The sequence below is a fragment of the Gavialis gangeticus genome, unplaced genomic scaffold (genome assembly GCF_001723915.1).
Source record: "Gavialis gangeticus isolate Ggan-Ray unplaced genomic scaffold, GavGan_comp1, whole genome shotgun sequence".
NCBI classification, from domain to species: Eukaryota; Metazoa; Chordata; order Crocodylia; family Gavialidae; genus Gavialis; species Gavialis gangeticus.
Window position 1 is genome coordinate 16,756,740 of NW_017729031.1, and position 13,197 is coordinate 16,769,936.

General features: G+C 39.5%; 1 protein-coding gene across 1 annotated transcript in view; it reads left to right on the forward strand.

Moving 5' to 3' along the window:
* LRP1B (LDL receptor related protein 1B) overlaps positions 1 to 13,197 on the forward strand; it is a 2,002,088-nt gene that overhangs the window by 1,376,901 nt on the left and 611,990 nt on the right. Inside the window, exons 37-40 of the mRNA XM_019522796.1 lie at positions 4,240 to 4,366; positions 4,522 to 4,673; positions 4,967 to 5,091; positions 9,664 to 10,035. Of these exons, the coding sequence (XP_019378341.1) occupies positions 4,240 to 4,366; positions 4,522 to 4,673; positions 4,967 to 5,091; positions 9,664 to 10,035 (776 nt within the window). The remainder of the gene's footprint in view (positions 1 to 4,239; positions 4,367 to 4,521; positions 4,674 to 4,966; positions 5,092 to 9,663; positions 10,036 to 13,197) is intronic.

Below are 13,197 nucleotides of genomic sequence, written 5' to 3' on the forward strand. Positions count from 1 at the left end.
CACTGTTCACTGCTACTGTGCTTCCTTTCCCCATGACCCAGTGCAGCAGGGAGCAGAAGAGCTCTGTGAGGATATCCTTGCTGCTGCTTATCCCACGCTGCCCTGGAGATGTGCCTCCTGTGCAGTGAGGGGAGCATGGCAGGGCTGCATCCCTCAAAACAGTGGCAGGTGCAGGAGACATGTTGCTGGGGCAGAGAGGGAGTGAGCAGCAGTGATGAGATCCCTACATGGCCCCTCTGTCCCCAACCACACCGGGTCATGCCTGCAGGGTTGTGGAGACCCTGAGGAAGTGAAGTAGGGTGGAAGCCCATGCCTGCAGCCTGCTCCACTCACAGATCTGGGGGCATGGGTCCTCCCTGCTCCTTGGAAATGCATGCAGCAGCAGGGATCCGGTCCTCCCCCTCCCCTGGATGAGCCATCTGCAGCTCTGTCCTGCTTCCCTCTGGGGCCCTTCAGCCACACATTGGAGCCCCAGGCCCCAAGTCCCACCCGGCTATGCAACAGTCCGAGCCCTGCCCAGCTCCCTCCCTATATGGCCTCAATCCCCACACTTCTACTTACCTGCTGCAGCCGCTCTGCAGCCTATCTGGGGCCATGTGCATGTCCATGCATGTGGTGCCCCATATTGCACCACCTTTCTCCTGCTCCCTCCAAGCTCCCTGCAGGCTGGAACTCTGCCAGCCTGCAGGGAGCTCACTGGAAAATGGCAAAATTCATGGGTTTCTCTTGTAAAATGAGAAATCCACGTCTGCCTTTGTAAAAGGTAAAATCTGTAATTTACTCCATTTTTCCATGGGAAACAGAAAACCTGGATCCCTTCTGATGACTTAAACCAGCTTCTGTCCCTAGCCAGAATGACTGAGTGTGTCAGGGTGTAGCTGTATCTGTGACTACAGTTTACTTTGTATGAAAGATGATTTGGAGATACATTCCATAATATAAAAACATTATTTGGATGTTGCTGTTTTGTTCAGCTTTCTAGGTTTTAGACATGTTCAAAGGTATTGAGAAACTATAAAAGGCTAAGGGGAACATTAATTTCTAAGTGTTCCTTTTGTAGCCAGAGAGCTTATCCCAGTATGATTCATATCTATTTTTGTTTATTTTCTTTTTAATACTAACACTCAAAAATAACATTTGAGAATAGTTCTAAAGTTGTATATTTCCTTTAGCCTCAGACTACACATCCATGGTTGTCTTCAGGAAAGATTCTATTCTCTGTAGTAAAAAAATCTTTGAGTAGGGTTGTTATGAAGTTCTTTGTGATGGGGGGATAGTAACCTCTCTTCCTCATTCTTTCCTTATCTCTTCTGCTTTGCAGACAAACCTTTTATAGGTTCTACCCCAGCTACTATCACCTCCATGGCAGTGAAATCCAAACTGATACCTTCAAAAAGGTGGAAAAATGATGCTTTTAAAATTATTTAGTTACCACGATACAAAAATGCCCATCATTAAGCTTTTGTTCTAATAATGTGTCCATTTATGTTGTTATGACAGATATGGAGTAAGTTCAGATTTGGTACCACAGTCCTAGACAGATTTTTTTTTTTTTTGCCACTCTTCCCTTATACCTGGTCTTTCAAAGCAATACTGATCTGATTAGTCTTTCTTCTGTTTTTTTGGATGAGGTCAAGAGGAAAGTTTCTTATCAGCCTAGGAATTTTGATTTAAAGGACTTGCCTAATGCCAAGAGAAACATATTCTACTCAATGAATATGACCTTTCTCTGAAACTCAATTAAGTCTCACGTGTGTTTCATGTTAATTTCAAATAAACTAAGCCAAGTTTCATGTCTGTTTATCTGCTTGTTTGAAAGTTAGTTAATTCCAGGAGAGCATCAGTGCATACCTATCCATCCACACAAACATACTAAGGTTATATTTTTGCTTTATCTGCAATGAAAGTTATTTGTGGGTCAACTTCTACAACTGTTTCCTCAGTAGTTGTCCTGGTACTACGTCCTCCAGAGATTCACATGGCAAATGCATTCATGACCTTCAGAGAATATCCTATGGATTTTTTGTCCTCTTCTCGCCATACCAATTTGGAAATTTAGATTTCATTGTATTATTTCCTGAAGGATGTCTTTAAAAAAACTCCATATAGTTTGCACCTGTAAGGCATTTGACTTGCAGCCTGTGTAACTAGGTCAGCTGCACTTAATGCACTAAGCAGGCCCAACTGAGGCCAGCCCCTTGCTTTTGACTCATTCTGGGGCTGCTTTAAGAAATTCTCTAGAAGTCCTTTGCTGTACAACTTTCTGGTCTCCAGCCCTTGAGCAGCTCCTCTTCTGGTAATTCATCTGGCTCCCTGATACCTGATTTCCAGTTAAGCCTCTTGCTTGGTGTTTGGACTTCAGCTTGACCTCAGCTTGGTACTTGACCCCTGATTCTGGTTAGTTTGATAGTTTGGTTTCAGACCCTTAGCTTTGGATCCCACTTCTAAGTTTGGAATTTGAGATTGTCCTCGGTTGCTTCCAACCCACAGTTCATCCCTGCATCCACTCCGGTGTTCAGTCCCAGCTCTGCCCACTAAGCTTTGTGAACCATGACAGCATTGGCTGCATTAAGAATTCTTTACTTAGGGACAGATTGTGAACAATTGTGCTGCAAGAGAGTAGAGGAAGCAGTGTATGCTATCTTTGTATGTTGAACTGGTGACGTGCCACAAGATTCCAGTTCACAGAGGGAGGCAGGCTTTGCAATTTGATTAGCTTCTTCCTGTCACCTCAAGCAGATGCGGGGGGGAAAAGGTAAGTAGAGGGCAACCTGCTCCAATACCCAGCATGCTCAGTGATGTACACAAACATTTTGGAAGCATATGTTTGGACATGCATAAGCCTTTTGCAGTTTATTCCAACCACTAAAACAGTGGGAGAACCAGAAGAAATACTGATTCGCTGCATTACAACCTCCTCGTTCTTCACACACTGATAATTACCTTGGGATAGGCTGAAAACTAGTAATCTCTCCCCTGGACTTTGACAACAACAAAAAAAAGAAAAGAGAGAGCACTGGGAAATTCCACCACAAAACATTGTGTTAACTTGAAATCTGTTTAGATAGCAAGCATGGGAAGTATTTGACATACTGAGCATGGTTCTCTTCTTGAACCTAGGTCAATATATTGATATAAGAGTAGATTAGGAATTGAAAAATTAACATTTAACTCTGGCTACAACTCCATTATTACTTCTTATAATATTATACCATATGTATAATAGAGATATCTATTTAGGTTATTATCAATGTGTTTACTACATTGGCCCTACTACTTGTACAGAAATATATTCTTTAATGATTTCAAGCAAATTCTCTCCCCCCCACCCCCATTTCAAGTTTCACTATTATAAGTGTTAATTGTATTCGTTCTGTGAGTTAGTTTACGTGCGTTAAAGTAGAGCTATGTGTTTTATACCATATATGGCCCTGTATACCTGCTTTGAAATAACTCTGCCATAGAGAGAGTGAATGTGTATGTATTTTTACAGAACACAAAACATTTAACATTTAGCAGACACACATTATCATATTACTATTTATTTTGTATATACTATTGATACTATACTATTAGTACATGATCCAAAGTGCACTGAGGTCAATTTAAACTTTCTTCTTGACTCCAGTGGAGACAAGTAAAGTTTACAGAGATTTACTGGGAGATGTACCAAGAGATCTACCAGGTTGGAGACAGTATATCTTTCTCCCAGAACTGCCATTTTTCTTCTAGAGAAAACTACATGAATGTCAGCATACTTGTGGTTTCTGTTGTGAGGGTGGTGATTCTTTCAGTAGAAATGTAACGTGTGGCTTTGACGAGGCATCAATTAACTTAGAAAAAATAGGCAATATAGATCCTAATATTTACCCATAATACTGCTTGAGTTTGCACATTTACAGTTGTATTATAATTCTTAAGAACAATTTTACCTGCATAGTCATTTGCTAGAAAGAAAAATATATTAAAACAGTTCAAATGTCAGTCTATTGACAAAACTTTTTTAGCAACCCCTTTAACATGATGCAGAATTTCTAAAGAGATTTTCATAATGATCTTTAGACAGGCAACAATAGATTATTTCTACAAGTTCTGTAGGAGTAAACTGGCATGTTTTTTATCCCTTTTAAAATTCTGTTTTATGTAAACTGCATTTTAAAAGTTGCTACAAACTATTTAATTTGCACATGTTCATTTGTTTGCATGTTATTTTTATTGTTAATTTCTTCAATGTTTTAGGTATTTATTCTGGACAGAGTGGGGACAGGCTCCCTGCATAGGAAAAGCACGGTTAGATGGTTCTGAGAAGGTTGTGCTTGTGAGTTTGGGAATTGCATGGCCTAATGGGATCTCCATTGACTATGAGGTGTGTTCTTCTATTTTCTACTAAATAACAGATGTTCATTAAATGTTAAATTTAAACATTGCAACATGTTCTTCCACACTTGTATTTTATTTTTTCTTAATAAAACACTTGGACAAAAATACGTTATAGTAGTTCATTTTGAAATTGATCTTTAGGAAAATAAATTATACTGGTGTGATGCTCGTACAGACAAGATAGAAAGAATCGACCTTGAGAGTGGAGGGAATCGGGAGATTGTGCTGTCAGGGAGCAACGTGGATATGTTTTCAGTCGCAGTCTTTGGAGCTTACATCTACTGGTCTGACAGGTAATTTATTTTTCCATAAGTATTTGAGTCTCAAAATGTTATTTCAGTGCCAGATGCTTCACCCTTGTAGTATTAGCTATTCCTGAGCAAGGTCACTGAAAGGATCTCACAAAGCCATGTAATTTCCACAGAAAAAGGCACTTTTGATATTCAAAGTTAAGGCATATCAATGTCACAAACAAGAGTAGGTTTCTTCACCTTCTGTTAGGCCAGCTGTCCACTGCATTTTAATGACTTGCTTAATTTTAATTAGTTGAGGATTGTTTATCAGACATCTTCAACTTTTTTGGCAGAGCACATGCAAATGGTTCTATCAGAAGAGGCCACAAAAATGATGCCACAGACTCTGTGACCATGAGGACTGGCCTTGGAATAAACCTGAAGGAAGTGAAAGTCTTTAACAGAGCACGAGAGAAAGGTAGCTGTTCCTAAGGATATTATTAATCACCCTAAGATCAGCTGATACTCTTTGCATATATTAATTTGTGGTCATATGAGGGTAATCACTGTATTATGGAAATACTTTTTATTTTTCCCTTAGTGTTTTTTTTTAAATTATGATAAAATTTACATAAAAAGATGTGTACATAAAAATGTACATAAAATAATGTTGCTAAAGAAATGTATAAAAAAGTTTTAAAACTGACTTACACACAGTATTATGTTTCTGGTCATTTTAAGAACCAAAATGAAAATAAGCAAAACTTTCTTCTCACCTCTGTGATAGTCAAAGAAAAAAATAAAAGCCTGAATAATAAGATGGTCCTTTAACTGTGTGCTACTGATTATCTCAGGCTCTGTCAGATCAGTATAAGGAAGTACACTGCAAGGCCCACAGCCAAGAACACTCAGCCTCCTGTTCCTCAGAAATTTACATCTAAAAATTACTAATTTTTTTGAACCACAACTCTGCCAACTGCCCCTGCGTTATATAAGAAGAGATATAGTCCCCATGTAGGCCAGGTTGCCAATCACATATGTCTTTCTCTAAGAAATTTGAATAGCGCCCTAAAAGTGACTAGGAACACATCTGTTTTGAACCTGCTTAATATACTCCTTGTGGTTTATGAGGCCAAAGATTAGTTATAATCTACACTGGACAAAAAGCTAAGAAAACCTTGACTTCAGCTATCTCATTTCCTATTAAATCTAAGTCTTATTAATATATTTAACATGCAAACTCCAGTTAAAAATTCCTCTTGCCAGATGATCAGTGCCAGTCTTTGGTTCCTATGGAGAACGGCTGGATATGACTATAAGTGGCAGCATTTTCCCTTTTTATCAGATACTGCAAACAGATTTGAAATAATCTGCATGGACTCTTGATACTTGTCTCCCAAGAGGCAGAAAAAGCAGTGGGATTTGAGGACTTCTAATAGCATGTTTGATTCTGCCATCAGAACTCTTTTGCCATAGTCTCTCTACTAAAAAGAAAGTCAATGCCAAAACTGGTGAGATGACACTAGGGAGGCATTAGGATTATTCAGCAAAAAATCTATGTACCTCTGTAATTTTACTAGCTAAAACTGACTTTGTGCAGGTTCCATCTTAATATTTCCCAATTTTTTTTAGTAGTTTAAGGCCTGTTTCAAAACCGAGTGAAGTCAATAAAAGGGTTTGCAGTAACTTCAGTTACCAAGGGTCCGGCTGTTGATGAGAAAACCTGGAAAACTATTTCAAAGCTGATGGTGATTGTCTCCTCCAAACTTAAAGTTCCCACCACAAAAGTGATCTAGTCCAAACTGTATAAAGGCATAAAAGCACAAAGAGAAGGAATGTGATAACTAATATTCACCCAATACTTTGATAAGACCATGTTTCTGATATTCCTAGCATCTACATAAGGATGTAATTACAGTATCCCACATGTTGAAGTCTGTTTTTCTCTTTAAATAAAACATAATATTTTTTTCTCTCATATCTTTGTTAAATATTATATTAAAAATAAAAAGGTGCCTTCTTTAAAAGAACATTTTATGAGAAATACCTATTATTAATACTTTTGAAAAGAATTTTCAGAGGTTTTGGAAAATGAAAATTACCTTTTTTAGGACTTTCTGGGTAAACTTTTTTCATGGTTCTGTGCATGCAGTTTTGCAAGGTTATAAAGCTACTATTTTCTGAAATTAAAAAAAATCCTTACATCTTTGACATTTTTTAAAAATTGGGCTAGAGCAAATTAATGCCTGCTTATTTGGAAGGGGTTGGTGTATTATGGAAACAGAGAAATAGAAGATTGGGATGAAAAATATTTTATATTTTTTCTGTAATTATTTTTACGTATTTTAAAGACTGCTTTGTAGTAAGTCTAGGAGAAATAGTTATTGAAAACTAAAAAGATAAAAATTCTTTTCGTGTTAGTTTGAAAAACATAACCTAAGAGAGTTCAATGATTTTTAATACATTTTTCAAATTTTACTAGGCTACAAATGGTTAATGTCTTTGGGAGGGGCTGTGAGTGAGCCAGGAAGACAAAGGGGAAAAAACAGGGGAAAAATGTTTTGGAATGTTTTTTCTATCTATTTTTATTTATCTATTTACTTATTTATTTACTTTTAAGTTTTATTGAGCTAGATATAGCTAAGTATGCTTTTTAAAACTGAAAATAGGTGGCTTCCTGACCTTTTGCCACTAAGAAAAACCCAGGCTGAGGGACAAGTGATTAATCTTTTTTTCTCCCCAAAACCTGTCTTACCTTTTCTGAAGCACCAGTACCATAATAGATTCTGCAGTCTCTTACCTCAGTGAAATTCTGTATATGTGCAGCAGCCTACACTAATCAGTATTCAAGACTGGGGCCTGAGTAGCATTTCAAAAGTACGTAAAATGAAAAAACGTTATAAAAACAGAGTTGCCAAAATAGGTAACTTAGAAGCTTGAGTAAAAGTGTTTCTCATTTATTATCATTCTTATTCACATATACTCTTCCACCCAAAACAGATATTAACTTTTCTAGCCTATTAAAACTTTAATAATTGAAAATCAGAGAAATCTCAGTAACAAATAAGTCTCCAAAATATGTTCATATTATTTTAATATTATTACCAGTATCACTTCTCATAGGGAAAGAACATTCCAACTTCCTAATTTAACTGAAGAAAAAATATGAGTGGCAGTTAACCATATTAGCCTAAAGTTAGGAAAAAGGTAGGGTAGGGTGGCACCTTAGCTCATATGTAGATGAAACGAGGGGCGTGTGTGCACAACATTTTAAAGTGTGTCAAATGCTTTTCACCGCTTTAATGGTATTGTTGCTTGCATCCATCAGCAGTGTACTGCATATTCATTCCAGCCACTGTGGCACATTTGGTGGTGTAATGCACCTTAAATGACATTGGGGTGCAGCAAACTAAAACTCTGCAAGGCTGCCCTACAGCCGCAGAGTGAAGCACTGGGCTCGGTGCAGCTCAGGGCCTGTGCAGGTAGCCCATGCAGGCAGCCCAGCAGCAGCCCAGGAAGGCAGGCGCACCAAAAGAAAAGAAAAAAAAAAAGTGGTGAGTCTGATCTCTCCTCCCCTCTCCACCGTGGAGCCTGCCTGCCTTCCTGAGCTGGCCCAGTCCTTTCCTCTAGTGCTGCCCAGGACACCCAAACCGGGTGCCTCTGGATGGGTGCCACCTGGGGGAGCCACTGCTGCTGTGGAGGGAAGCACCAGCTCCCCCCCAGCCCAGGGACCACTCTGCCCACCAGCAGCTCACCTTCTTCTCCCTGCCACCAGACAGGTAGGTAAGACACAGGTGTATATGACACGGGGGCTTACTTCACCCTAAATTGAAGCGGTGTTTTTAAAAATCCACCACTTCAAATTAGGGCCCCTGTTTCATCTACACATGCCCTTATAGACTAACTCATTCACAGAGGCATGAGTTTTTTGTAAGATACAGCCTACTTCATCAAAAGCTATGATGAAGTAAACTACAGCATATCAAAGCTTGTGCCTCTCTGAACAAGTTAGTCTATAACGTGCTATACTTCTCTGCCTTCTGCCTAAGAGAACATGGTAAATATATTAGGTCTATACTCATGAAACTAGTGATTTTTTTTACATATGAAAGGACACTAAACCTAAATCTAGTAATTAAAAAAGAGTTTAAAGCAATTTCAGATTCTACACGTGCCACACATGCCACTGTAATTGTTTCTGAGTTTTTAATGTTTTCTTCTCCCTCTTACACCGACTGGGAAGTGAGTACAATGAGTCAAATTGACTTTACAGAAAATACCGTCAAATACCAAAAGTAAAAAATAGAAGGCAACTAAAATAAGACAGACCATACACAGAGTACTGAAAATACTGAGGAAAATAGTTTCTTTCAGATTTCTAAGTTATTATAATTTTAGATCTTGCAACAAAAGAAGTAAAATCACACAGAAGTTATTATTTTGATGATAATTTTTAATAGTGTACACTAGGCAGGGATTTTTTAAAAATGCATCCATCAGAAGAACAAAGAAGGAAACAGTATTCAAGTTTTTTACATTTAAAAACAGGGAAATGGCTCAATAAAATCTTTGTAATATAATTATTTTAAGGTAGAAGATATACAAGATATAGTACAAGTTCATGTGCTCCAAGAGAATAAAAAGATGATTTTTTGTTTCCTGATAGTAATGGGTCATTTAAAAAAAAAATAAAAGTATTTAAAAATTCTTACAAATTTCAGGGACTGTTGCCTAATAGAGGAACTGTTGTATGTTTTATTCTTTATTTCTGTCATACATACTGGAATGCCTTATAAGGGACCTGAATTCCACATGTTTCTGGACTTTGACAAAATGTTTTAGATGATGATCACAAATTTTGAGGTTTAAAAAATAAAAAACCCTTATGCCTTTGTGATGCTATATTGAATAAAAACATATAACCCAAACATTTAAATTGATTAATCCCTGGGGGACACAATAAAATAATTATCTGATTATTGTGACTGTTACAAAAGCTGGACTTTTTTTTTTTTTTTTTTTTTTTTTTTTTTTTTTTTTGTCTTTCCAGGTACCAATATTTGTGCCAAGAATAATGGTGGATGTCAGCAACTTTGCCTCTATCGTGGGAAGGCACAGCGATCGTGTGCTTGTGCACATGGCTATCTTTCAGAGGATGGAGTTACTTGTCTGAGACATGAAGGTTATTTACTGTATTCGGGAAGGACAATATTAAAAAGTATACATCTTTCAGATGAGACCAATTTAAATTCACCAGTAAGACCATATGAAAATCCAGAATATTTCAAAAATGTGATAGCCCTAGCTTTTGACTACAGCCTGAAAGGAAGAGGTACCAACCGCATCTTCTTCAGTGATGCACACTTTGGAAATATACAAGTTATTAAAGACAACTGGGCGGGCAGAAAAGTGATTATTGAAAGTAAGTATATCTTTATTTTTCATATGTTATTTTTAATAATATTTTATTAAATGAGTATTTGATAACACTTGGCCTTATAGACTACAAATAGCAATGCTATCATACTATAGTGTTATAAAACACATCGTTATTATTATTAATAAAAATGTATCCAAATGTTGCAACAATTCATTGTTATCTTTTCTTGTTACTACCTTAAATTCAATTACATATATCTATGTGATATATAAGGTATTGGAAAGAAAAATATAATGTATTAAGTTCGTGAAAATGTTGATATTCCATTTTTTTTAAAAGAACAAACTTTCGTTCACATTTGACTTTTCAATAGAATGCATCTTTTCATTTTAATTATGTAAAGATTTCTGACTGCATAAGAAACCATACATACTATCAAAAAGTCAATGCATCTGTAACAGGACTGGGTCCCAGGGACAACCATGATGCCCCCTGGTGGCCATATGGTTCCTTCCCAGCTCATCGCTAAGATACCTACCCAGCTCATCTCTAAGTTACCCTCCCTTTACGTCTTGACTGTATTACCTTGTTTTTATTAACAGATTGAATAAATTAGTTGCCCATAGGTCTTAGAGCAAGCCCTGTTCTGTTCCTGCCAGCAGATCCCCTCTCTCTCTGACTCTACTGATCACACCAATCTCTTCAGTTACATAGGTCCTTCTGGCCTACACATGCCCCAAGGCACTTGTCACCTTATGAGCTAATCACTGCCTCCAAACCTTTCCTACAGCCATGCCCATGCCTAGCAGATATTTTGCATCATCACTCCTGCAGAACACTTGTCCCCAAAGACACTAGGCCACCTCAAGCCTTTACTCCCTTGTTGGGTCTTCAGCCTTCCCAGGTTTCACCCCTATACTCTAGCTGGTCCCTTAGCCAAGGTCCACTGTCTCAGACCTGGCTTCTAGGCTCCAACCCCTTATTTTGTCCTTTGGGACCTTTATCACTGCCCCACCTGGACTCTGGGTCCCTTGGCCCCATGTTCTGCCCCTCTTTGGGCTGTGGGCTCCCTATCTCTGTCTCTGCCCCACCCCTGCCTGTCAGGCAACACTAGGCTCTCTGGCCCCTGTACCTTGAGACTGACCCCTGGCAGGGATCAAGAAAATCATATTCCCCTTGGGAATTAATGGGTAGGGATCTCCATAAATCATGGAGGAAGTACCCCCCACAGCGGCTCCTTTAATTTTTTTTCATTTCACGCCCCTCTCCCTACCCCTGATAGGTGGAGGGGCTCTGCCAGCTGGGTCATTTGTCACTGATTGCCAGAGAACCAAAAACCATGGTTTTAAATATGCCATGGTTTTTGCATTGCCACTGCTGATTGGTGAATGGGTCCCATTGGGCCCACCACCTGCTGCTGACTGGCAGGGAGGCAAAAACCAGGGTTTATTTAAAACCACAATTTTCGCTTCCCCAGCAATCAGTAGCAAACAACGCAGCTGGTGGGGTCCCTCCACAATACAGGGGCAGGGAAAGCAAGCAGTGAAATAAAAAAAAAATAAAGGAGCCTCTGTTGGGGACACTTCCTCAATGAGGTCCCTACTAATGGGACCTCCAAGCCACCCTTTTCTAGTCCCATCCAAGCCACTGGTGTAAAACTCTACAAGTAAGCCCTCTGGATTACTTCCCCACCAGCTCTAAGCACAAACAGTGTTTTGGCCATATCATAAATTCATAGATTTATAGAGTGTAAGGGGCTGGAAGGGACCTTGTATATCATTGTGTCCAGTCCCCTTGCACTAGGCAGGTAAAGAGAACTGGGTTCAAGTGACTCCAGTGAAGTGACTGTCCAGTCTCCTTTTGAAGATTTATAGGGTAGGTGACTGCACCACCACTGGAGGGAGTTTATTCCACAGCCTGGACCCCCTGATTGTGAAGGATTTTTTTCCCTGGAATTGAGCCTCAAGTGGCCTTCCAGGAGTTTGTATCCTTTGCTTCTAGTCTTCCCCAGAGGTGCCCAGGTCCTCCCTCTTCCCCTTTTTGAAGATGGACACAATGTTGGCTCTCTTCCAGTCCTCAGGGATGTCCCTTGTGTGCCATGATCTCTGAAAGAGTTTATCTCCCCACCTCACCCCACTCTGAGTTCTACTCCCCTACAAGTCAACACCACTCTGCTTGCGTTACTCCCAGGGTAGTCCTGATATTATCCAGGAGCTCATCTCCAGCTCTGCTGCCCTGGAGCTCTTTCCATAGCAGCTCCCAGAGCCAGGCTGACAACTCTGGTTCAGGCCCTGGGTTTATATGGCTGGAAGCCACACCCCATTTTGGTCATGTGAATCCTTGAGCTGCCACAGGTGTATCCTGATTTTGCTTGTCAGCTGCACCTCAAGGAAACTTACTGCTGCTAGTCTCTGCTGTAATAATAGTTTGTAATAGGTAAATCCCCAGGTACCTGTTCCCCTGTAGCTCAACATGGACTGCTTTTCTGCCTGAGGCTCTTCCTGGTTCTCATTCACCCTTAAAGTAATGGTAGCCTTTGAGGCTGTGTTATAGCATGAAAAAATACACATAGCTTGAGTGCATCAAATTTGCCCTGTAATAATGTTTAGGATATTATCAAATTTTCAGGCACAAGAAAATGCTCAATTTTTTCAAGAAATATGAAGTGAATAGTGCAGTTCCAATATTATTATCACCATTAAAACATGACAAGGTCACACAAAGTGAATCATGGCATATATTATAAAGGCTGTTTTTTTGGGGGGGAGGGGGAAGTCTGGGTATCCTGACTTCTCAGATATAACAGAAATTGTGCTGAGCTGTGTAAAAGTTCTGTTTAGAGGGGAAGGATGTATGGGCAATGAATGCTGCTTCCAGAGAGAGCAAATGGGAAATTAATAGTATCATATTTGATAGGGTTGGAAGGGACCTGAGCAGATCATCAAGTACGACCCCCTGCCATGGCAGGAAAGAGTACTGAGGTCAAATGACCCCAGCAAGCTATTCATCTAACCTCCTCTTAAAGACTCCCAGGGTAGGAGCCAGCACCACTTCTCTTGGAAGTTGGTTCCAGATCCTAGCTGCCCTGACAGTTAAGTAGCGTCTCCTGATGTCTAGTCTGAATCTACCCTCTGTCAGCTTGTGACCGTTATTTCTTGTCTCTCCTGGTAGTGCTCGGGGAAACAGGGACTCCCCCAATGCCTG